General features: G+C 43.1%; 1 protein-coding gene across 1 annotated transcript in view; it reads left to right on the top strand.

Annotated features, from left to right (window-relative positions):
• Positions 1 to 23,725, top strand: part of LRRC1 (leucine rich repeat containing 1) — a 126,854-nt gene extending 103,129 nt beyond the window's left edge. Inside the window, exons 9-14 of the mRNA XM_014863854.3 lie at positions 1,036 to 1,154; positions 2,608 to 2,691; positions 12,161 to 12,276; positions 19,392 to 19,564; positions 20,448 to 20,584; positions 22,216 to 23,725. Coding sequence (XP_014719340.2) covers positions 1,036 to 1,154; positions 2,608 to 2,691; positions 12,161 to 12,276; positions 19,392 to 19,564; positions 20,448 to 20,584; positions 22,216 to 22,374 — 788 coding nt within the window. The 3' untranslated portion in view covers positions 22,375 to 23,725. The remainder of the gene's footprint in view (positions 1 to 1,035; positions 1,155 to 2,607; positions 2,692 to 12,160; positions 12,277 to 19,391; positions 19,565 to 20,447; positions 20,585 to 22,215) is intronic.
• The last annotated feature ends 1,155 nt before the right edge of the window (positions 23,726 to 24,880 follow it).

Here is a 24,880-nt window from a genome sequence, read left to right as displayed (position 1 = left end):
TCAAGGAGAGGCTGCAAGATGACTTGCCAGTGGTATTGTTCAGGAGACCCCTCTGTTGGGGTGAGGTGTGTCGGGTGTAGATTCAGAATGCCCAGCCCAGTGGGGAATGCTCATGTGGCTCCTGACCCTGAGGACAGGTGGAAACCCTCTGGGGACCGTGGTAATAATGGATTATTGATTGTGCTAAGTAAGGAGCTTAAGAACCGGTTGGTTCTGCCTTGCCCTGTGACTGCACAGGAGGCAAGTTAATCCTTTCAACATTTCCCTTTCTCCAGCTTTAGGTCTCTTAAGTCGGAGGCCATTTTCTGATTTTACTGGGAAAAGTGTCATCATGCCAGCCACTCTCAGTGTATAACAAAGGCCATCTGCTCTGTGGACTCTGTCCCCTGAGTTGCAGTTGAAAACGAGGATCTGAATGGTGTAGGATTTTCTTCACTCACCAGGGACTCTGAGGAGCCTGCAGTAAACCGTTCTTCATTTCCATGGCCTTAGGGCATCACCGGTCTGTCCTGTCCAGTCCACTCTTCTTGCCCTGCGTGAATTAGACTCAGTCCTTAATACGGCTTTCAAAGATGACAGTCTTATTCTGCATATGTAGATAGACTTCACGATAGGGATCGTCACTGAGTCACTTTCATTCGTAGGTGATGTAATAAGCTAAACTTACTGTTTTGTTTTTAGTAAGGATGGTTCTTGGAGTAAAACAAAAGTCTCTCCTCTGTACACGAGACATCTCCTGTCCTTAGAGCTCCATCAAGAGCCAGATGTTGGTTTTCCTTTGAATTTTCTGGCTTTGATATGATATTTTTGGGTAGTGACTTTTTAAGTGATCTGCTTCTAATTTCTGACTGTTTTTGATGTTCTGAACACATTATTTTAACTCTCAATCTTTAGTGATCTAAATGAGAATGATGTAATTTCATAATGCGGAAAGCTAGTTGAGGGAGAAGAATGAGTAACTGTTAACAACAAAAAGAAGAGCAGATAGGAAAGGAAAACAGTTCCAGCTAATGAGGTTAAATACCGCTTTTGCAGGAAAGCTGAAGAAGCTGTCGATCTTGAAGGTGGATCAGAACAGACTCGCCCAGCTGCCTGAAGCCGTTGGGGACTGTGAGAGCCTCACAGAGTTAGTTCTCACCGAGAACCGGCTCCTGGTGGGTGTGGTTTGCGCGTTCAGATGGGTGTTGACAGTGTGGTTTCTGGATCAGCAAGGCTTATTTGGGTAGATTCTACTTGTTTGTAATTTGGGTGGACTAAATGGAAATTTCCTTATGTTATGTCTCATAAAGGGACTGGAGAAGCAAGTGCATGATGTAGAGGTGATCAGTTTTTATCCTGTTTAAGCTCCCCTGTCAGGGTGTGTCTCCCACTTGTGGTACTTCCAATGCAGGGGCTGAACTGTCACTTCTCTGAGGTCCCCGTGAGAGGTAGGGATAAGCCATGGCCAGAGGAGGTGCCACTATCTCTGCTGTGGCGTCCAAGGACCACCGGAGGAAACACTGTTCTCTTTGGTTTCTTCGAGCACGTGGGGAGAGCGAGAGAGAGGGGGAAGAAACGGTGGCCGGCCAGGGAAAGCCTTGGTGGGATTGGGGAGGAATGCTCTCTTTTGGGGACTGGGCTTCCGCATCCTACCAAGGGCCAGGCCTTGGCCTGCCTCACCTGCCAGGGGTACGTTAGCAGGTGATAGCCAGGCTCAGCTGCCTGCTCCCCTCCTGCTGCTTCCTCGGTCTTTCCTTTATCACTTTGTCGTCTTTTTCTCCTAGTTGTCTTGTAGCCGCTATTTCTTTTCAGTTTACCTTCCCACCTTTCTCTTTTCTTTTCTCTATCTTCATTTTGTCACTTTATTTTTTATCCTACTTTCTTTCTCCTTTTTCCTCTTTGTTTTCTTTTCTTCTTTCTTTATAAAAAGAGGAAGTAATGCTCTCTAAGTGAAAAGAGCAGATAAAGACCCCAAGAGTGGGTCAAGGGCACAGAGTCCTGGGGAGCCCGGCAGCATTTGTGCTCAGGCAGCTCCAGCCGCCGCCTCTGGGAGGTGTCGTGGAAGCAACCAAATCCGCCTGTCCTGCTCTGTGGTTTGACGCTTGCAAGTCGTAATCATAACAATTTTAAAAATAACCATCACCCTCGGATTCCGTGAGGGTGTTGAAGACCCCCTGGTGACTGTGGCCTGGCTCCTGTAGGCCCCTGCTCCCCACGGCCAGCCCCCTCTCTTCCCTTGGCCTCACGGTCCTCTGCCCAGGGTTCTGACTCCCGCCCCAGCGCTGGCTTCCCCGTCATCTGACCACTCCCTCAGTGTGGCTCTTGAGGGTGCAGATTCTCCCTTCTTGAGTTGAAGAGCCTTCATTACCTCTTTACCAGGTGTTTCTTTGTCCCTAGGTTTGTGCCTTTGACTTCACTTCATTGAAACTTACTCTCATTTCAACAAAAATGCAAAATATTTAATTCCACATCTCCCAAGTGAGTTTTAAAAAATCGGATATTCTTGAAGAACTATTACGTCTCTTGCAGGATGAGATTATATTCTTTAAATCCTTGAAACGATCTGTTTTACTGTGAGCCGTGTTAAAAACATATGTTAAATTAATAATAAAAATGTTATTTTAACAGACCTTACCTAAGAGCATCGGAAAACTTAAGAAGCTGAGCAACTTGAATGCAGACAGAAATAAATTAGTGTCTTTACCAAAAGAGGTACGTGCTTTAAAAAAATCTATATAATAATAATTATAAAGAAATAAAAAACAGGATCAAAAGTGTGAAATACTTTAAAAGGCTTATGTGGTGCTTTTTAAAGATCTGAACTCTTACGTGTGAGTATAGGGATGGTTGGAGGAATTACACCAAAGAATGATCATCAGTAATGTTAACGACAGTAGGTGGCTCAGAAGGGTGTGAGCAGTGCTGGGAAAGGTGAATCGATAGGGTTTTAGGTGGGAAAAAGAGAGAGATTGGCGCTTTGGGCTTGACATACAATGAACGGTGATATCATTGACAGAAATGGGTAATTTGGGAGTTTGGCAGAGGACGTGGACGACTTTGGGTTTGATGGAGTTTACTGTGAAATTAAACTGTCCCGTAAGCCATCAGAATTGTAAAAATGGGTCTTGATGCAACCCTGCTCCTGGGTGGAGACTGACTCCGGGCAGCGTTCTGTCTGTAACAGTGAGTGAAGTCTTCATAAAGCCTTTCACGTAGAGGAAGGTGATAGGGAAGCGATAGCCAGATTCTTAGGATTTTTTTTTTTGCCACTGCTCCAAGCAGGAGAAAAGAGACAGTCATCATCCATTGTGGAGAGTAGCTGTGCTGCCTTAGAGGCATTTAAGTTCTGGGAAGAGAAGTGAAAATGCCGAGGCTGACGAGGAAGCCTATCGCAGATCAGACAAGGAGGCTTCTAGTGCTTTGTCTAAAGAGAAGCCTTGCTTTCTGTTTGGAGCTAGAAGAACTTGATTGGAGCGGGGTAGTTCTGAGCAGCCCCTCGGCCGCCTTCCCCACCAAACGAGCTGTTAGTGGGGCCGCCTCCTGTCTCCGGGGCCTTAACTACAAGAGGTGTGGTGTTGTATGATATGGTCACTGGCCAGGGGTGGTTTCCTCTGTATTTCCCTGTTTTGATCCTTTCCACCATCTGTCTTGGAATAATTTCAGAGCTGCCATCCAAGCAGCCAGAACCTGAGGGCCTCTTATCTCCCAGGGCTCTTCTCAGGGTGTCTGAACTTGGCCTGGTTTCTTCTCTCCTTCCGTCATCTTGGTGCTGTGCCCTCGGTATCCCAGTCTTCTCCCTGGGGAAGACGGCCGGCATTCCTGAATGGCAGCATGAGCATATTTATTATAAACCTGACAATATTCTGACAAATCTTTGATCTGGACGCTGGCATCTAAAGAAAACTGTTTCCAGCAGAAACACTGAACTATACGTCTCAGCTAAACTGGGCCGTGACTGAGAGACTCTGCTAATCAGAACATTTTGGCTCCAGTCTCTAAGTGATAAGCCAAAACACAGAGCTGACCTTATTCTGAACATTAATTTTCCTCTTGTTGAATAGCACCTGTAGATGGATAATAGATTGGACACAGAGGAGTGGAAAAGATTTACGGCTTTCTCTCTCAATGCTGTGTCCTGTACGAGGTACTTTCATGTATGTTAACTCATTGAGTCCTCACAGCAGCTTTTGGGGTCATGAGGATTTCCTCATTGTACAGATGAGGAAACTGAGGCCAGCGAGCAGATTTCCTTACCAGGGCTCACACGGCTCGGAGTCGTTAGAACTAGGCTCCAAAGGGGTGTCTGTCTCCTGACAGCCAGCCTGCTGCTCTCTCACTGGCCAGTACAAGCTTGACCGCTCGGCTAAAACAGATTCAGCTCGACCTTTTCATCTCTGTGACCAGGAGGTAAGGTAAAGAAAGGTCAAATTATCTTTAGTTTGGATGTTTTAGAAAATTAATACATTTGGGGAACATTTTCAAGGTAAATGCCCAAGAGAGCCCTTTTAAATGTAATTTAATCCCTGGTAAATTTCACAACCCTCCCCGACTTCGTTCTCCCTCTCTTTTGATTCTGTCAAAGGAACACATTCTCCACCAGAGCTTTCGAATCCCATTTTTGTAAAACTATCACCATCGTTTTAGCACCAGTTGTCCTTTCACTTGAAGAGAATGAAACTTGTGCTCAGTGTTTCTGTTTAGAGGGTTATGTAGTGCATGCTGTGTGTGCCCATAAATTTATTAGAACAGCTTTTCACGATGCAAAAAAGGAAAGCATTGTGAAAATATTTCTAGCTTCCAGGCATTTTAGTTAGCTATCAGGTTTTTATCCTTTTCTGAGAAATTATGATTGGCTTTCTGGCATCTAGAATTTAAAAGGAATAAAGTCGGTGCCTTTTCCTTCACCTGCCTGACAAAGCAGGGAATGTGTGGGTTTCAGGAATCGGATCTTTTCTAGCACACACACCCTCACTCCCACTCACACACACTCAGCTCCCAGAGTGGGAAACGCACTGAGCTCGTGCCTGCAGGTCTGCTGAGGGTCGCAGCTCGGTGACCCAGCAGAAACGGCTGAGTGCTTGCCTCTGACCATCGGGCCGAGCAGCCAAACCACCAAGGGCCTCCTGACCCCGACTTGTGTCATGTCCATCTGGGCAGCACCGTTGTGCTGTGAGTGTGGTAGGCCCTGTTGAATGCGCGAGTGTGAGTGTGTGTTTGTGTGTGGAGGGGGATGCCCAGTGACTGTGTATGTGGCACGCTCTGCCTCCAAGCTTGATACCATTTGATCAAATCCTGCACTTCCCCTGATTGAATTCTTTTCTTTCAAAACTTTATTACTTTCTCTTGATCAATTAAATTGCATGCATGACATATCTAAACTGAAATGCTGACCAATTCGATTTATATGCCCAAAATTCATAGTTGTATTAATTTCCATTGGTCTGGTGTGCTGTGTAGTTTTTCCTATTTTCTGTCCTTTTTTTTTAATTTGATATTGTAGATTGTCAGTTTTATAGCACAGCTCCTTGCTCTATAGCATTTATTTGCAATTTTTTTTTTTTCCAAATGGTTGAGGGGAAAATGTTTGTACTGTGTGGGTCACGATAATAGATTCTGTTTGTGTTTCGTGGTGTTATTTGTAGTAAACATTTGCAAATCAACGAATGTCTCTTGTTTTCTTAATTGTTAGCTGCTTGGAAATTTAGAAAAGTCAGGTAAACTTGTTATCTTGTAAGTATTGTTCAGACCACAGTTGCATCTCTAACTTCCATCTTGCTTCTTAAATGCATGAAGATTCACGTTGGCTGGCTATGTGTGTACTTCATTGTAAAATACTGGACATTTTCCTCTTAACTCAGTTGTTTTAAAATGACTGCATGGCCTGGAAGCTTATTTTGTTATGTGTTTGTCAGATGTTCAGATTCTTCACTCCCTGCAGAATGCTTTTCTGTGAATTGCATTTTAAGTTGTTCAGGAATTCTGAAAGACGTAACTTGGCAGTTCATCTGTCTTCACTAAATTCTAGCGAATTTGAGTGAATTCTGAGTTTGTTCGCATGATTCTCTCTCTAATGGAAAGGGTAGATGTGCTGTATTTGCTACGTGTGGCATGCTTCTGATTTTTCAAGCCACTTGTGTCTTTTATTTCTCATCCTGTTGCTTAAGTGTGTGTGCTTCTGGGAAAAGGAGGCTTCCTAAAAGACTCATATTTTTGGTGGAGGGAAGAATTAAGCAGAAGAGACTATTGTGGTACGATCTGTGGAGGAGGCAGTCCATAGACGTATGATCCTGGGTATGATGAAGGAGAGCCAGTAGCTTCATACTAGTCCCCTGCCAAATCTTAGATTTAAACAACTTCCATCAGAAAGAGTTTCTGGCTGGAAGAAATTGAGCATATATCCAAGTTTGGAGTCCAGACTTTTGTCTCCACTGAGTCACAATGAAAATGACCCTAACTCCCTCCCACTGCATCCCACCTGTCCAGTCAAATGGCACGGTGGGTTTGCAGACCTTTCCTCAAAACTTTTATCCGGCAATATGTGAACGTTCATTACCCATGAATATTAATTGCGACATTCAGAAATGCCTATGGTGAGAGAGTATTCCTTTTGTGGGTAGCTTTCTGCCTTCTTCTTATTACATTTAAAAATTTAGTGTCGGTTCCCATCATATTCTAAATTGAATTATTGATAAATGCGATAATATAAAACCTAAAAATATTAGAATAAAATATAGTTGGCCATTGGATTTCAAGATGGAGGAGGCAGTCCTAAACTAGAAAGAGGATAGAAGTTATTAAAGACACAGTTAATGGGTTTGTCTACATGAAAATTAGATTTCTGATCTTCAAGAAGGGCAAGACAGCAGCGGGCAGGGGCCATTCACAGCATCGACGACGGAGGAGGTCTCTCCTTACTCTCCTAGAGCATCTTTCACTTCACTCAGGAAAAGAGGCGCCCGCTGTAGAGAGCCGAATAAAAAGAAAAGCTGAGAACCCCCCACGAGAACCGATAACTGAGTCAGAGGAGAAAAAATGGAAATAGCTATTAATGTGAAAAAATTTTATCCCTATCATTATTCACAAAAATGTCAATTAAAGCACTTTCACCTATCAAATTTTCAAGATTTAAAAAAAATTAATGTACCAAACATTGGTGAGAGTACAGGAAAGTGCGTATTATCATGGCAGTATAAGTTATTTGGCTTCTCTGGAAGGGGGTATGGTAATATTATTAAAAGCTTTAAAAATGTGCATACCCTTTGATTCTGCAGTTCCACTTCTAGGAATTTATCCTAAGAAAACAATTATGGATATACACTGAGAATGATGCCTGAGAATATTTTTCTCAGTACATATGGGAACAGCTCACATGTTCCAGGCGCCATGCCAAGCATGTACAGGGGCCGCTAACATGTGCCAGGCACTGCGCCGAGTGTTTCCTGCTTATTCTTGTCTAATTGTCACAACAGTTCTGTGAAGTATAGGTAAATCATTATCAACATTTAACAGATTGTGAAACTAAGACTCAGAGTGGTTAAGTAACTTGCCCAAGATCACACAGCAAAGAAATGGTAGAACCTATTAGCAGTGTCTAATATGGGCAATTTGTTAAGTAATCTGTGACACATCTGTAGAATGAAATAATTATATGGTCACTGAGAATCCTTTGAGAAACATAGTGACATGGGAAAACATTTTTGATCATGAATAAACAAAAGTGGTAAAGATTATAGTGTTGGTCCTAATTTTGTTAAAGTGTATATGTATAATCACAAATGCCTGGCAATAATACTGAAAGAATATACCTCGAAATGTTAATACTGATGTCCCTTTGTGGTAGGATTTGGTTTCAGTTATTTTTTCGTTGTGCTTGTGTGTGTGTGTGGTTTTTATTTTTCAATCAACGTAAGTTACTTTTTTAGTTAGAAAAGAATGCCGTAGGTATTAGTGGATATTTTGATGTCAGTGGCCCAACAATTCAGAGTCCCAAAGCCACATGATTTCCAAAATATTTATCAACTAGGGAGCATTTGAGTAATTTGCCGCAGATGATGATGGGAAAGGCAAAAATAGTCTTTGGTTTCTGAAATTACACATCAAATTATTTCTGTTCAAGTTATATTTTGACCAGATTTTGCTTGGATGTTTTCCTTTTTGCCAATGAAATGTGGGTTCAGTTTTGTTACAAATAATATAGAAAGGCAGATACTGAAGGAAGCTGAAAGTTCCTTTACACTTAGAGCAGACATTCTCAAATTGGAAGGTAGGCCTTCTCTTTGAATCGTTGAGTCTGTCTGATTATCTCCTCTGGGCTGATGTCACCTGCAGGCTGTTAATACTTGGGAAAGTTGACCTGACTAACAGTTTGTCCAGTGACCTCCAGGTCCCGTCTCCTTGAGCTGGGTTAGACGAGGGCTGACGAGTTAAGGACAGTATCGTCTGGAATTGAGAGAGACAGAACAGCCAAACAAGGCTTCTCAGCCACTTTCTGTAATTCTCAGAGAATCCGAGTCCAGCCCCTTGTGTTCTGGGAAGGTGCTATTATGTGGTTTAAGGGAGTTTAAAAATATCAGCTTCCTACGTAACCAGTAATAAGTTATTTAAACAGTGACCCTTCTTCCCAGAATTTCTGAGCGATATAGACATTTTATCCTGATGACCACTAGGGAACCTGTAAACTCTGCCTCCCGAACCCAAAAGAGAGCAAAAATACCTGCGATGGATAATGCAATACTGAACTCAGCGCACTTCTTCACGATTATTAACTGGAAATGTCACTGTGGTCCTTTGTCAGGAAGACAGTGTTTTCAAAGCAGTTCAGGTGCATTGAAGGAAGAGCTCGCTGGCGTCAGCACAGTTCCAGCAACATCACAGACCGTCGAGTGTTGACTGAGCTCATCGTTTCCATCTGGGATTTTCACTTCTTAGGAAAACAATAGCTACCACATTTATTTGGCAGCAGCAATAGGCCAGGTTCTATGATGGGCACTAAATTATGTATGTGGTTTCGTTTAATTTAATCCTTATTGTTACTTTTGGTTGAAGTAACATAGCCGAACCCGCAAAACATATGACGGAGTGTAGCCCAGGTCTGTGTGTTTTCCAGGCGTCGAGTCCCTCCCTTGCACCGCATCCTCCTCTGCCGTCTGTGAAGCGCTCCATGTTTGGAGTGACAGTTTCGACTGCGTCATCATCTTTTCTAAAAGCCAAAGGTCCCAGCCGTCCCTTCCTGGCTGGTCTGTTTGTGTGACCGTTTGCCTGGGACAACGCGTGCTGTGACGGGTGGTGAAGGCATCTGCAGCACACTCCGCGACGACAGCTCCCTTGTGGGCGTTGTTGTCCCACAGCCACGGCCGGTGGAGATGAGGAGGGCGTCTGCCTGCTTTGACAACCCGGAGCGCCTGGGCGGCTCTTGAATACAATTGCTTTCCACCCCTTGGTGTCTCAAATGGGTGTGAGATTAGAGTGGGAAAGGAAAAAGAAAATAAATAAACGAGACTGTAAGCACGGTCGACAGCTCACAGGCTCCATGGGGGTTCACATTATTCCCCCCAAATACTTAAGGGATGTTAACTTGTCCAGAACTTTTATTGCTCTGACAACTTTTGAAGCTCTCTTTGAGCTGCTTGAATTAGTTAATTAATTAATTAATTTTGAATAGATAGTGTATGCACATGATACAGATTGAAAATGCTCACATAATATAGTAGTAGGGCCCCAAAACAGATATTCTACAGGTGGCTGGGGCAGTGGACAGCTTCCTGGCATAGTGCCCAAAATCGCGATGCAGCCTCGGCTCTATGCACCCACCCTCCAGGAGCCTGCTGTCCTATCCTGAGGATCATGTGGGTGAATAACCGGTATCATCTGCTTTGCCTCCCTGGAGTGCAGATAAATCTTGTCTCTGCAGAGCCACGCCTCGATGTCAGGGTTGAGGCTCCAGCCTCAGCCACCGCTGACCTGAAGGGCTGCCTCGTGGCTCACAGGCCTGTTACTGAGCCCAGACCCCCATGCAGGTTCCCCTCCGCATGGGGTGGGTCGGGCGTGGGTCCCCTCCATGGGGACCTTAGGTATTCCTTCTCTTGAGTAGATCTTTGCTGGGATCATCTGAGTTTATCAGAGAATCTAATGAGGTCAGTCCTCAACACTCTGGGTTTCGTTTCCTCTCCTTCCATGCTATTCCTGAGCACCTGAGTAAAACTGATGATTCCCTTCCTCAAGGGAAGGAAGAATGCCAAGCCCCGCAGAAGATCCTGTCACACATCTCTTTTAGGACCTGATTTTGTGGCCCTATGTTTACACAACACGAGAGGCCATTCTAGTGATTCTCACTAGAAAAGAGGAGAGTTTTGTGGTCTCCACTGATACACATAGCAGCAGATAATAACTTTACGTAGCAGGCTTTCACTAGTAAGTAAGTAAATAAATAGAAGTGTGTAGACACACCTAAATGAGCAGTGTTGGTAGGTAGTAGGCTTCACTGTGGGTAGACAGGATGGGTCCTGTGCTTACCAAGCACCCTAATTATGTGTAAGCATGCGAATTAAACAGGAGCTCAGGCAAACGATCTGTCAGAGTTTGTATAGACCATCATTATGAAAGAAACTCAGAGAGCAGTGTATCACCATGGACCAGCGGGTTCTGGCGAGACTTCATGGGGTGGAGGATGTTTAGCTAATTTTGGACGATTGGTGAGATTTAGAAAGACAGAAGAGCATTTCTGTAAGAAACAGTGGGACTGAAAATACAAGATGTATTTTAGAGGACAGAGAATAAACCAGATTTGCTGAAATAGGAAACATGAATACTGAGAAGTAAGGGGACACTACATATCCGGGTGTTTTCCGGGTGACTAGAGACGAATGTTAGTCGGTATTTTCTTATATGTTTTTCTTTTACATGCATTATGGTTAAATACTGTGGTTAAATATATTATTTCCAAATCTTTATATTAAGCCCTAAGGGAAGACATAATAAGATTGAGCATGAAGGTAATTATGTAGCAATTTCATAAATATAGATTCTGCTTTTAAAGATAGATACATATATTAAACAGATGTATAAATAGCAGAGGGCAGAAGACACGTTCAGATATTCCTGAAGAGTCAGGCCTCTTGCCCCTGCTCGCCGGGGTGGCTCCGGGTGTCTCTCCATGTGTCAGAGAGCCGTCAGTGGGTTCCTTCAGGAGCCTTTCCCGGCAGTCGCTCGTAGTCAGGGTAGGAGGGCAAGAAGAATGTGGGACTGTGCGGAGTCCTGCAGTGTTGTGTCTGCGATCAAGTTATTTTTCCACCCCCTCGGTTCAGCTTTCCTGACTGCAGGGACGACAGCCAATTTGTTCAAGAGAATCGTTGAATTCTTTTGTGTTTATATTCTTTTTTGACGACCAGACTCATACCTTTGAATTGCTTACTTAAAAGAAATAAAAAAAAAAAAAGAAAGAAATGGTAATCGAATTTGGTGTGGATGCAGCTACTGACACAGGCTTTTACCAGCAGGGCACAGCTGAGGAGACTAGCATATGTGTTTACCAAATTCACTTTTTGCTACAGTGTTGTCAATTTTGTATTTGTCAAAGGAAAATGAATTTACCAGATTAAGTTGTAATGAAAAAGCTATTAAAAGATGTACGATGGAAATTTGGGCACTGCATCCTCTCTTGGATGGTGCTCTTTTTTCTTTTAGATGAATTGAAACACTGAAAACACTGAAGTTAATATAATATGCAGGTCTTCACAGGTGTGTGCACGCATGCGCATGCTCACAAGAGAGATCAATCGATCTTTGGCCTAACTTTGGAAACCTAGAATTCTTAACCTTCCATATAACCAAGTAATATGTGTCTGGCCCTGTGTAGCTTGGTGAACATATTCAAAAGATGCAGTTGCATTAGATAGCAGTGGACAATGGCTTTCTTTTCAGAAAGAAGTTTTTGAACTGTATTGTTTATTTTCTTGGTGTAATTTAGAACATGAATATTTTGCAGAGATTTTTATGTTCTTACTGGGCCACTCTGTTTTGTGTGATCTAAATAAATCTTAGTTGGTCATCAATGAGACTTGAAATCATGTGGTATAATTTTATATGGCATCCTTTTCGTGCCATTTGATAAACAAGATGCTCCAGTCCCGCCTCCATCTCCCAAAAAACCTGGGAAAAAGATGTGGTTTCTTTCCTGTTGCAGATTGGCGGGTGCTGTGGCCTCACCGTGTTCTGTGTGCGCGACAACAGACTAACCCGGATACCTGCAGAGGTGTCACAGGCCACAGAGCTTCACGTCCTGGATGTGGCAGGGAACAGGTAAGCATGGTCTGCTCGCTTTGCTGGAGAGAGAGACATGTGTTCATCCCCTCGCTTTCGCCATGCGTCTCTGCTGTCTTGCATTTGCTGCCTCTTGTAGCATAAACACTGATGAGTCCAATGACATGGCCCCAGCAAGTTCCTAGTCCAGGAGCTGGAGTGATTGAGCCCGTGGAGGGGGAAGGCCAGAGCAGCCCTGGCGGGGGGTGCCCTAAAGGGCAGGGGGATGCGTGTGTGGAAGTGCTTCCCCAAATGGCAGCAGAGTGATGTCGGACGTGAGGGAAGGAGCGCAGCCTGAGACCAGAGACTTGGGGTTCCTCTGAGCTTGTCACTACCTTTCCCACATCATCATGGGCCATAGCATTTCCCCAGTGAAGAATGAGCCTGAGGGAGTCCAAACTAGCTTTTTTAAATTTAAACATTGGCACCTGAGCTAACATCTGTTGCCACTCTTCTTCTCCTCTCCCCCTCCTCTCCCCCTCCCCCCCCACCAAGCCCCCAGTACGTAATTGTGTATTCTAGTTGTGGGTCCTTCGAGTTGTGGTATGTGGGACGCCACCTCAGCACGGCTTGACAAGCGGTGCCATGTCCACGCCCAGGAATCAATCTGGTGAAACCCTGGGCCACGAAAGCAGAGCCCGCATGCGATCTTAACCACTCGGCCATGGGGCCAGCCCCCGAACTAGCTTTTAACCAGGGATCTTGATATGCTCTGCTGGTGACTCAACCCCTGCAATTGTAAAACCAAACTGTGTTCAGGGACACTTTTCTGGTGAGAGGATCGACAACTAGTGTTGGAGTTGCCGAATGATTCATAATCCGAAATGAATCAAAGAGCCACCAACCTGGCATCTCCAAGGTCACAGCAGCGCCATTTTTCCAGTCCTGGGGTCAGAGGTCGTATTAGACTGCCCCCCAGTTTCTAGATAGGCCTTCCCTTCACCTTTACGCAATATGGATTCGTTTCAGCCATTCCGAGCTAATGTCACCACCTCTGATGTCATCTGCACTTTCTTCTGCCTGAGCCCACACAAGCTCTTCTTTCTCCCTGGGGACCCTCTATCTCCCGACTTTTGTTCTTCCTCACTCGCTTTTACTGTCTCCAGGACGCCCCTTCTCTCTGAGTCTGCGTTTTTGAATTAGCCCTAACCCAGCACCCACAGCACCACAGGATAACCGCCTATTCAATGTGTGTCACCTCCTAAACCTGAGGTCACCGAAAGTCAGACGTTGTGGTTTATGTGTCATTGTGCAATTTCTCCCTTCCCAGTGCCTGACATATAATTGATGCCTCGTAAATATTTGTCGGCCGAATGAAAATGTTAAAAATGTTAGTTTTGCCGAATGAATAGCAGGCCACTGTGAAATGCCTTGTATTGCAGGTTGCATTGCCAAAGGAATTTTAAAAATGCTTCAAGTGTTATATAGTTAGAGAGGAGAGAAAGTGCTCGACCAGGGGAGGGTGAGCAGTGACTGTGAATGGCACATTCTACTGCCAGCAGTCTGCAGAGCATCTGGGGACTGTGACCCAGTGCCGAGTAGCTGGTCACCTAGGTCAGGCACGAGCCACCATTTTTCATTCTTGCTAATGGATTACGGACAGCAGTGCTAAATGAACAGCAGCACTCAGCTGGAATCTGGTGATGAGTTATGGCCTCAGGGAATGCTCACCTTTTTAATGCTTTCAGGACATCTTGATAGATTCTTAAGACCACTAACTGCTTCCTGGGACTCAGGATTAATGGGAGTTGGATGTGGAATTTCTGCTGGACTAAGCCTAACAGGATCCGGCTTGAGCAGGGTGGTTCTTGCCTGACCTCTGACCTCCAGCGCCAGAAACTCAGGGACTCCAACCCCCTGGTTCTTGCCACACTGGCGAGCATGAATTTGCATCCCGAAGTCTGGAGCAGAAAGATGGTTCTGATGTCGAAAAACTTTTTTTCACATGAATGAAAGCCCCATTCTCCAGTTCTCGGAAGAAGAGAGAGTTAAATGTTTATTATGTTTGGGCTGGGGTGGAGAAAATCCAATTAAAAAGTCGAGTTCCACAGCTCTCATCTGAGTAAGTTAAGTGTGGCGTTTAGTTCATGTATATGTAGATTCATAACTAGATTTTAAGCTTACTAAAATATTTAATTACTGCTTGTTTAAAGTATCAGTGTAGAAACTAATAAAAGAGAGGCTACCATGTCAGCTTTTTAGCTTGTAGAAATGCCACACCAAGGGAAGTCATACCAAATACAACAGAAGTTCCTGCCTCTTCTCTCAAGCGTATAGCAATAGCAAATGGCACAGGGAGGCTACAGGTTAGGTTCCAAAAGCTTTCCTTGCCATGTTTGGTAGGATGCATTATAGCCAGGATAACTATAGAATGCCAGGTGGAAACTAGGTATCGAACCTTCTGGTACAGTGACAGAGTTAGTGTCTTGTATGATCAGCCACCCATGATCACAGAAGACACGTTTACTTAACTCGTGGACTCTCCTGTCGGAATAGTCACCAAGGACACAAAATCGGGTATTTGAGGATCTTCCCTGAAGTATCAGTAGTACCAGATACTAGAAACAATGGCTGTCGATGTGGAAATAGTTTATACCTTTGAATTTTATGACCCAAAGAATTAAATGAAAAAGATGTTGAAAGCTATCACCTCACACCTGTTAGAATGGCTATCATCAAAAAGACAAGAGATAAGAAGTGTTGGCTAGGTGTGGAGCAAAGGGGACCTTTGTGCACTGTTGGTGGGAATGTAAACTGGTGCAGCCACTATGGAAAACAGTGTGGAGCTTCCTCAAACAATTAAAATAGAACTACCACGTGATTTGGCAGTCCCACCTCTGGGTATTTATCCAAAGGAATGGAAATCAGGATCTCAAAGAGCTGACTGCACTCCCATGTTCACTGCAGCGTTATTCACAACAGCCAAGATAAGGAAGCAACCTAAGCATGCATCAACAAATGAGTGGATAAAGATGTGGTGTGTGTATGTGTATAAAATGGAATATTATTCAGCCATGAGGAAAAAGGAAATCCTGCCATTTGTGACACCATGATGGACCTTGAGGGCATTATGCATGAAATAATTGAGGCAGAGAAAGACAACTGCTATATGATCTCACTTATATGTGGAATCAAAAAAGGAGAACTCATAGAAACGGAGACTAGTATGGCGGTTGCGGGGGGTTAGGGGCTGGAGGAAATGAGGAGATGTTGGTCAAAGGGTATAGATTTCCAGTTATAAGGTGAGTAAGTTCTGGGGATCTAATGTACAGCGTGGTGACTGTAGTTAATACTGTATGATGTCCTTAAAAGTTGCTAAAAGAGTAGATCTTAAATGTTCACACACAAAACATGGTAATAATGTGAGGTGATGGAGGTGTTAACTAAGCTGACTGTGGTAGTCATTTCACAGCATCTAAGTGTATCAAATCATCATGTTGTACACCTTAAACTTAGCCTATGATCTGTGTCAATTATATCTCAATAAACCTGGGAAAAATAAAAAATATTGAAGGACAAAACACGACACAGCAGCGTAGCCATGCTGTGCAATACCAAGCAGTTAAAGAATGAGATATTTCTCTGCCTCGTGACACAGACGGAGGCCCATGATGCCACGTGAGAGGAGCAAGTGTTGAACATTCGTCGTACTCTTCTTATTTTTGTTTTTAAAAAAGCTTATCTATGCGGTACACAAAATATTTGAGGTAGTTCTAGAGGAGGGCTAGAGATTTGAGGTTACAGGCGGCTTTCACTTCAGGTATTTTGGTATTGTGTAAATTTGTTCACTGATTATGTTCTCTATTTGTATATATCTTTAAACATTTTTGAAAACTTTTCTTAAACCTGAAAATTCTGGTTAGGAGGTAAAGAACAGGGGGAACATTCGGTTGTAGGAAGTGTTCAGCCATAGGAGACGTGGGCATCACATTAATCGGTAGGCCGTGCACAGTTGTTAAATGAACCTGCCGGCGCCGTGCCTGTGATCGTTCAGAGGTGGGGAGACCACTGCAGGTCGGGCTGGCCGTGGATATAACTGGAAACGAGAGGCTCACAGTTTGCTTACTCATTTGCCTTAGTCCTTGTGCCGTTGATGTAAACAGTAACCACAGGCTTTTTATTTCTGGGGTATGTGGTCCTAAATAGATCACGAAGATGGGTACAAATGGGGCTGTGGTTTCTTGTGTTGATTCTGTAGTGTACAGAAGCTACCAGAATAAACCAAAAGTGTATTATTAACTCCCCTGGAAAGCAGGAATATAGATATTTTTATCTGTTTTCCGACTTGTATCTGGGATGGTTCACCCAAGAGAGGCAGAAGAGTGTGTGTGTTTTTCCCCAGGCTCTGGTGAGGTCAGGCCAGCCTGCAGAATCTCTGTGCCGAGCGGGCAGGGAACAGGGCCTTGTTTCCTCTTCGACCTGGTTGGGAACACCTTTGTCCACGAGGCGCTCGTGGACCAGCTCACTGTGGGGTGTGCTAGGTCGGCAGCAGCCACATTCAAGCTGGCACTTTAATTCTTTGCAGGAAAACTCGTGTTTTAGACAACTCATTCATCTCGTGTGGCTTGGGTGAATATGATTATGAGATCTGTTATTGTAGAGTCTGGTAATTTATTTGAGCTTTTCCCATATGATTTGTCATCCTTAGAAGCTGGTATTTATTGTCGATGCTCTGGTTAGCCTGTTATTTATCCCTTCGCCTTGGCATTTAGCTGAGAAACCAGTTATTAGCCTGAGAAAGCACGATGACCATGTTGGAGTATCTGTGTTTTGTGCCAGCTTTCAAATCTTGATTTTTTTTTTTCTTTATGCTCTCATGATTGAGAAAAGTAGAGATGCTGACTGTAGATTTCTTGCCCAAGACCTTGAAACTTTACACATTCTGGAGGATGTTAGCTTAACTCCTTTTTAAAAAGAAATAAGAACAACTTTCAAAAGAAATTATCCTTTTCTTCAATAAAATGAAAAAGATACTTTTTTCTTGTACTTTAAGCTTTCACAGTGTATTAGAATATTCTTTGAAAAGTCCTTGTCACGGTGCCTGGCAAATACATCTCATGTCTTGAACTCCCTTGCTTTTGGGTATATGTGTGACAGCCTTTGGGAAGAGGGAGAGATTTCAATTGCTGTCCCGCTCAACCAATACCTCAGAATAGGGAGACGTGGCGTCGTGAATCTGCTGTTCCCTCACATCCCCTTGGGCATCCTTCTCATGGTATGAGCGCGTCCACTGAGTGCATTCTGAGATTTAAAAATATGTATTTCTCACCCAATTTGGTTTTCATGAGTGAAATACTGTAGTGTGCGATGCAGAGCATCTTTTCAGGGGGTATTAATGTATGCTGTTCTTGTGGAAGCGTTCACTGATTGTAGAGCCCAATGCCCACGGCAGGTGCACTTCCCCTGTCCTTATTTCCGCGATGCTGCACCCAGTGCCTGGTGTGACGGATCAGCCATCACTGAGCTGACTGTTAGGAAAAGAAAATATTTTCTCATCTCCGTAACTAGTACTTTGGAAATCTTTTGCAAAGCACATTAATTGTTCTTATGAAAAGTTTGTTAACAATGCATTTATTGTTAATACTCTGCACTTTTGATAATTTTTTGCTTCATTTGTTAAAGTGACTTAACCAGTGTGTGCTTACGTTTCACTTTGATTAGCTTTACAATATTGGAGTACAGCTTCTTTTTCGTATCTCTGCCTAGAATTCCAGCTTATTTCTCCTAAGTCTGTCAATTCAAAAGGGTGTATATGTCTGATCGTGCAGTGTGAATCTGTTGGTAAGATGTGTAGGTGGATCTCCCACATATGTTAACTGGAGACAGGTGTACAGTTTCGTAAAAGAAGAACCTCAGGAATATATGTTGTAATGTAATTTCTTATGGAATTAATGGACCAGAGATTTCTTTTAAGAAAAACAGAATGTGATTAGTTTATTATTATCTAGCTTATGGAGTCACTTCTAAGATTAATCCATAATTTAATACATGAAGCCATCCTTGGAGTGAGAATACTGACCAAATATAACCTTAGGTTCTTTAAAACTTAAATTTCTGGTATCTACAGAGGTTTGACTGTTTTCAAAGTGAATTAGTAGCCTTGTGTAAAGCATTGGTTTTTACTAAAGCGGCGTTTCACCCTCTGCTCTGGGAGCATCTTGGGCCAGGTAATTCTCTGTTGTGGGGGCTGTCCTATGTGTTGTAGGATGTTTAGCGACATCCATGGCCTCTACCCACTAGAGGCCACCCCAAAAATGTCTACAGATATTGCCAGATGTCCCCAGGGGCAGAATTGCCCATGGTTGAGAACCACTGCACTGAGTCGCCTTTGGCAAATACCATGTATGTATGATTTCCAGAGGTGGCTTTTACTAAATAGATTCAACTGGTCACAGCCAATCTGTCAAACATCTGTGCAAACAAATATAAAACTGATCTTTAGGTGTCACATTACCGTTTTTAAACTGCTTTAACATGTACTATCTCATTTGAAACTGAAACACTGTGATGTGGATATTAATTATCACGTAGGAGTCTGAGAAGCGGGAGCGTCTAGAAACTGGAAGATAAAAGTTTAAAATGGAATACCTAAAATAACCCCCCTAGAGAAAGCAAGCGGAGTCCATGAAAAAAAATCCTTTAATCTTTATTTTAACTGCAACTTAGACTTTTCGGCACCTCAGGCGTCTCCTTCCTCTTGGCTGGAAATGGGTGATCCCACGGCCTCGTAGCAGCCCTGTCAGCAAGGCTCTTGCTGTTGACTTAGTAAGGACTCCAGCTTCCAGGTCCTTCCACAGTTGCACTGGCTTTTTTTTCCTCTTTAAGTTGAACCCTCCTAGTACAAGACTGAATGATACGTTCTGTAATTTCCTCCGTTTTTGCCTGCGACCTGGAGGTGCTAATGAGAGAGGCCGCAGCAGAAAAAGGAAGCCCGGGAACCTGCTGAAGAGTCTGCTTGCAGAGAGTAAATCAAGAACCTGATAAACGCAGCATCTTTTTCATATTGAACACAATCCCGGGAGGTCATTGTTTTGATCTGTTTCCTGTTTTTATTGACAGGAATTGATTTAATTGCAAAGTTTGAGGTTCTGATGGCTCCTTTTGTTTTGAATTAGGTTGTTGCACCTGCCATTATCCCTGACCACCTTGAAGTTGAAGGCTCTGTGGTTATCTGACAACCAGTCCCAGCCCCTCCTCACGTTCCAGACAGACACAGACCACGCCACAGGAGAGAAGGTTTTAACCTGTGTCTTACTCCCTCAGCTGCCTTCTGAACCCACTTGCCCAGGTGAATTTAAGGACAGTATTCACATGGCTGCAGGAATGAGGAGCAGCTTGTATCTATCCATAAGACCTCTTACTCCCACATGTGACTGTATTCTGTCTAATCTGCCCGAAGGGCCAGCCCGGGTGAGGTCATAGTGGGTCTCCTCTGGGAAGGCTGCCTGCATCTTTGCAGAACAAGTGCACTCAGACCTGTTTATCATGTCTGAAAGTCCTCATGCAGCCCTTTGGTTTTGAACTGTAGCTAAGGCTGAAAATACAAATACTCCTAAAAAAAGATAATAAGGTCACTTAAAATCCAAACTGATCATTTAGAGGATTAGCATTGAACATCACTGGCAAGCTGTTTTTAAGCCAGAGAATTGTTTTGAGTCATTGTACCTTTGTTTTGTAAATTATATGTAGTTTTTAAAAATATTCACACTAACATCAAATTGCTACTGTGGGTCCTTTTTGGAGAGCTGGGCTTGATAGAAGAGAGCTAGAGTGCTCTGGGAGAATGGGAGTCCCCAAGTGGAAGGGCTCCAAAGCCACCTTGCTCATCCCAGCTTTGTTAGATGAGCTTTTAAGAAACTGAAATAAAAATGTGGTAGAAAGTATTACTTAGAAAAGTGCTAGTATATAACACGTCCAGCCTCATCACTGCCATGAGTTAGTGTATAGAGAAAAAGGATTCTGTAAATTATTATGACATTCTGTAATGAAATATTAAACATCTTTAGCAGATGTTTTTGGTATGACCTCAGAATTATGCATCATTGAAAAGAATGGCACCCCCGTCCCGGGCCTTTTTCATGTTGTTTTTGATTTTTTAAATTACTGCCTAGCCGTTGCCAGTCACGGGAACCCACCTGCCTTCCCTGCTGATGCGCTCTTTGTCGTGACAGAGAACCTGGCTCGCTGTGGCGCCCTGGAGAGCTTGGTGAACGATGTCTCCGATGAGTCCTGGAATGAGCGCGCGGTGAACAGAGTCAGTGCCATCCGATTTTTGGAAGATGAAAAAGATGAAGAAGACAACGAAACGGTATGGAAAGGGGGATTATCGGCCTCCACAGAAGTTCAAAATTTAAAAGCGTTCCAAGATGAATGGCATCTAAAAAGAATTTCTTTTATTTTCAAATAATCTATTCTCTGTTTTGCCTTCAGCATTTAAGAATTTTTTTGTAGAAGATAAAACTAGGTACTTCTGGGTACCGATTCAGCAAACGTATATAAGGCAAATGGCATTTCTGGTTTCTTTGTTTGAATAGTTTATGCCACTTCTTTTTCCTTGCTTCTGATAGTTGCCCTCCTGCCAACACTGTTTTCTTGAAATTGATGGGAAATTTTTCCTTTTCTGTTGTTCCCAGTGAAATAAGTCTCTTCTCGTCCTCCATCTGCGTTTGTAGCTGTACCACGGGGACTCCATTCACGATTCGTGATGTGACTTAGCTTGCCTTCTCTTGCGCTGGACTTTTCTCTCTTCCTCATGTAACCATTCTTCTCGTCACCCCCATGCAGGGTGCTTGTGATCTTAGTTGGGTTATTTCACAAGTTTTCATTCAGAAATCAGAAATAGATTTGAAAGAGCCGCTCAGCCTTCCTTTCATCCACACTTGAAAGTGTCTCTCAGCCGTCCCACATCTCCAGGGGTCAGTGACAGCTCTTGAAATCTTCCTGGAAGTTGACTTTGGCTTCTTAAACTCCTTGCACTAATTGAGATTTTCATAAGCAGAGCTTAGAGGGAGTACTTGCAGCCCTCAAAACAAAGGGTGGTTTTTAAATTACCGTCTGTAGTCTTTGTTGTTCCAGCTGTTTCCAAATGGGATTCTATCCATTTATAATAGGAGAGCGGGAAATAGGATTCAGGTATGACGAAATGACTTCAGCATGAACGACTCTTTAATGCTTACCTCACGGCTTCTCAGAGTGCGAGTATTTCCCCAGTTACTTCACTGCTTCAACAGTGTTCTTATTTTATTAACCTACTTTAGCTCCTCCTGAAACTCCTGGACAGACCATTTAAAAGATATAGATGCTGTTTTATGAGCTAAACAGCATGTAACTTGTTAAATAATGTAATTTAAAAAATATTGCCCATATTCTCTGACTTCACTTCCAGCACCGTGGTCTTTATGAGAAGAATGTGGACTTTCTTCAGTAGGTCATATAAATAGCACACACAGCAGCAAAATAAGAAAAGAAGTCCTTGGTCTCTCGCCTCCCCTCTCTTCCCCTCCCATGCCTCAAGGGTTGAAGGAAGCCAGAACCACTTGTAGAACGTTATAGTGATTTTAATTTAGAATCTTTTACCCTTTATCTTTTTCTTCCTCCACACCCCATAATTATATCTTGTAAATCATTTATTTTTTTTCTTACTGTTCATGGAACTTTATTTTTATCTTACACTAATCTCATATTTTGAAAGGTATTCTTTTATTCTGAAAGTAATCCTTCTGTCTTGACTAAATAAGTTATGTGCAACACTTTCATCTTCCATTAACTAGGGAGCAATTGATAAATGCCTGTAGCTCCAAAGAGAGCTTTTCCACCCCCCCCCCAACTCGTAATCTCTGAGCAGGTAAGATTTGTATTGCAACGTTACCACCTCGAAGCTGTGCGCTTGAAAGAGTAATGGACTAAAACCAAAACACTCACTCCACTGTTTGTTTTTAGAGAACACTTCTGAGGCGAGCCACTCCACACCCAGGGGAGTTAAAGAATATGAAAAAGACAGTGGAGAATTTACGGAATGACATGAATGCTGCTAAAGGACTGGATTCAAACAAAAACGAAGTCAATCATGCCATTGACCGAGTGACCACTTCTGTGTAAGAATTTCACCTCCAGGTTTTACCTCCTGTGTCTTCCCCTGCTGTTGAGATGTTCCCATCTACTTCTGAGGAGCCTCCTGCAGTCCTTGGTCTTCAGTGGAGCCTGCACACCATGTCCCCAGCTGGCGCGTGGGGACACTGCTCTCTCCAAGGAAGTGCCTTACTCAAATCCGTCAACCAGACGTTGCAACCGTGGTCTCCCGGCGCAGATTTTTTTCCCCTAAATCTCAGTTGTTTGTAATAAGTAGAATACACTACTGTAAACATCTGACCTTTGTTTTGTCTTGTGTTGGGGTACGGGAGAGCAGGACGGGGAATTCTCCTCTTCCCTCCCATCAAATGCTGGGACATTTTGAACCCAAGTTCTCTTGGACCTACTGGTGAGAGAGAGTTTTATGTATGGGGAAAAATTGATACTTTTTTAAACCTTTTTTGGCAGCTCAGATGGTGTAAATTTAAAAATTTTTGTATAGATATTTCATAACAAAAAATATGTATTTCTTTTTTGTTATTTTATCTTGAAAACGGTACATATTTTAGTATTTGTGCGGGAAAAAAAAACCAGTCCTTAAGTATTTGTTTCTATTTGTACCATCCACTTGTGCCTTACTGTATCCTGTGTCATGTCAAACCAGCTGTACACAGCAGCATCCTTGGGCAGTGAGATGAGACCAGGAATGTGGTACTTTTAAAGCAGTGTTGGATTTTAATCAGTGATCTACCTGGTGGATTTGTTTTTAACCAAAAAGAAGAGTTACCACCGAATTGTAAATTATGTCATTTGATTTTTTTTTTAAAAGATGAACCAAAGGATTAGTCTGCTAATATTTCATTTCTTACACTTTAACTTTTCATGAATGAGTCTTTTATAATGAGTACAGTGTCTGATTGTACCTACTTGGAAGGTATGTGCCATTTGTAAAATAAAATAGAGCAGAAAAGCACAAAAAGACAAAAACTGGTTCAGAAATTCAGTGGGTAAAATACATTATGTAATGCAAAAGAAACTGATTTTTATTGAAGAAAGCTTTAAAAGTTTTATATCGAAATATAAAACCACAATAAAGCAAAATAACCTGCAACCATATTAGAAACGTTGCTATCTTTACAAGTGCAATTTAATTTGTAAATGAAGTTGGAATCAAAGTGTAACAAAATATTGCTTCAAGTTTTAATTTTAAATCTGCTAACTTAAGGGGTGTGGGGTATGTTCTGGGTGTTTCTGTTGATTTCCTGTTTTTGTATGATGTGTTAGAAGAAATGAACAGTGCCAGTCACTCTGTGGTGTAGAGGGAAACCACGCGGTTGGTTTCTTGTTTTCTCTCCATGAAATAAAGTCACCCTGGACATTAGCCATATAGCTCTTTAAAATTAATTATGACCTTGTGTGTTCTAATGACAGCAGGCGGCTGAGTTCTTTGACAATGTGCTTCCTTCCATTAAATATCAAACCCCTGGTCAGTGTTGAGTGACCTGCCTGTAGGACTCGCCTTCCCTCGTCCTTCTCGCTGACAGGACAGAACCCAGTGCTGCCTTCGGCTCTGGCTCATGACTTTGGGTTGTGGCTGTCTGCCTGCGCTGGAAATCTGCTTTCAAGCCAACCGAATATGATACCTCCTCCTACTACTACTCAGTTGCTCACTGAGTCTGCTTTGCCTTTTAGGTGGTGTGTATATCTCGGTCTATTTTGAAACTATTTATTTATTTGGAAGGACATGGCACAGAAGCGGTTTTTGGCCAGTCAGTTTATGCCTTCTTCCCTAATCTGTGGGAACCCATTTTCTTTTCTCAATTTTAAGCTGTTAGCATAGTCTGTTTTGTTTTATAAAGATGATGCCACTAACTCATGGGCTAGTAGATGAACAAATTGCTTTTATTTAAGGAGAATCTTGACCCTGAAGAAGAAACAGAACTTCCGGTGTTTTTTGTTTGTTTGTTTCCATATATAAACCCCCTCTTTACCGCTCAGTTTATCACGGCTTTAGTGGACTGGAGGCGGACACAAAAGTGTGTGTGTTTAAATTTTTCTAGGAAATTTTAGGTACCTGATTATTTGTTTCCTTTGGCCTGTCTCCCTTCCTTCACATCCACCTGGGATGTTTTGTTTTGTTTTTTTGTTTTCAGTTTTGGGGAATTGGTTCATTCCCCTTTCCTTGAGAGGGCGAAGTTACTTTCCTCTCAGTTGTTTATTCTGGGTGACCCTGCCATGCTCTTTACCTTCAGGATGCTGGACCCGGATGTAGGCTTCACGAACACGTGCCAGCCTCTCCACAGAGGCCCCTTGCAGTTACCTGGAAAACTAAATTACATGAAAAGATACCTTTCCCTTGTGAGCCCGGTGCCAAAAGTTGCCGACCTTTTCCTGGGGGAGCGTGTTACACAGCGCTGTCAGCCCTGGACCCCCAGGCTGGCCCCTCCCTTAGGAAAGCGGGGAGCACAGTGCCCGGCCTGTTTGTCTTTGGGGGTGACAGGTAAAAGCAGGAAAGATCAGTGTGACCTTTCACTCT

This window comes from Equus asinus, chromosome 8 (genome assembly GCF_041296235.1).
Source record: "Equus asinus isolate D_3611 breed Donkey chromosome 8, EquAss-T2T_v2, whole genome shotgun sequence".
Taxonomy (NCBI): Eukaryota; Metazoa; Chordata; class Mammalia; order Perissodactyla; family Equidae; genus Equus; species Equus asinus.
Note: the sequence above shows the minus strand (reverse complement) of the source record. Positions and strands in the feature narration are given on the sequence as shown.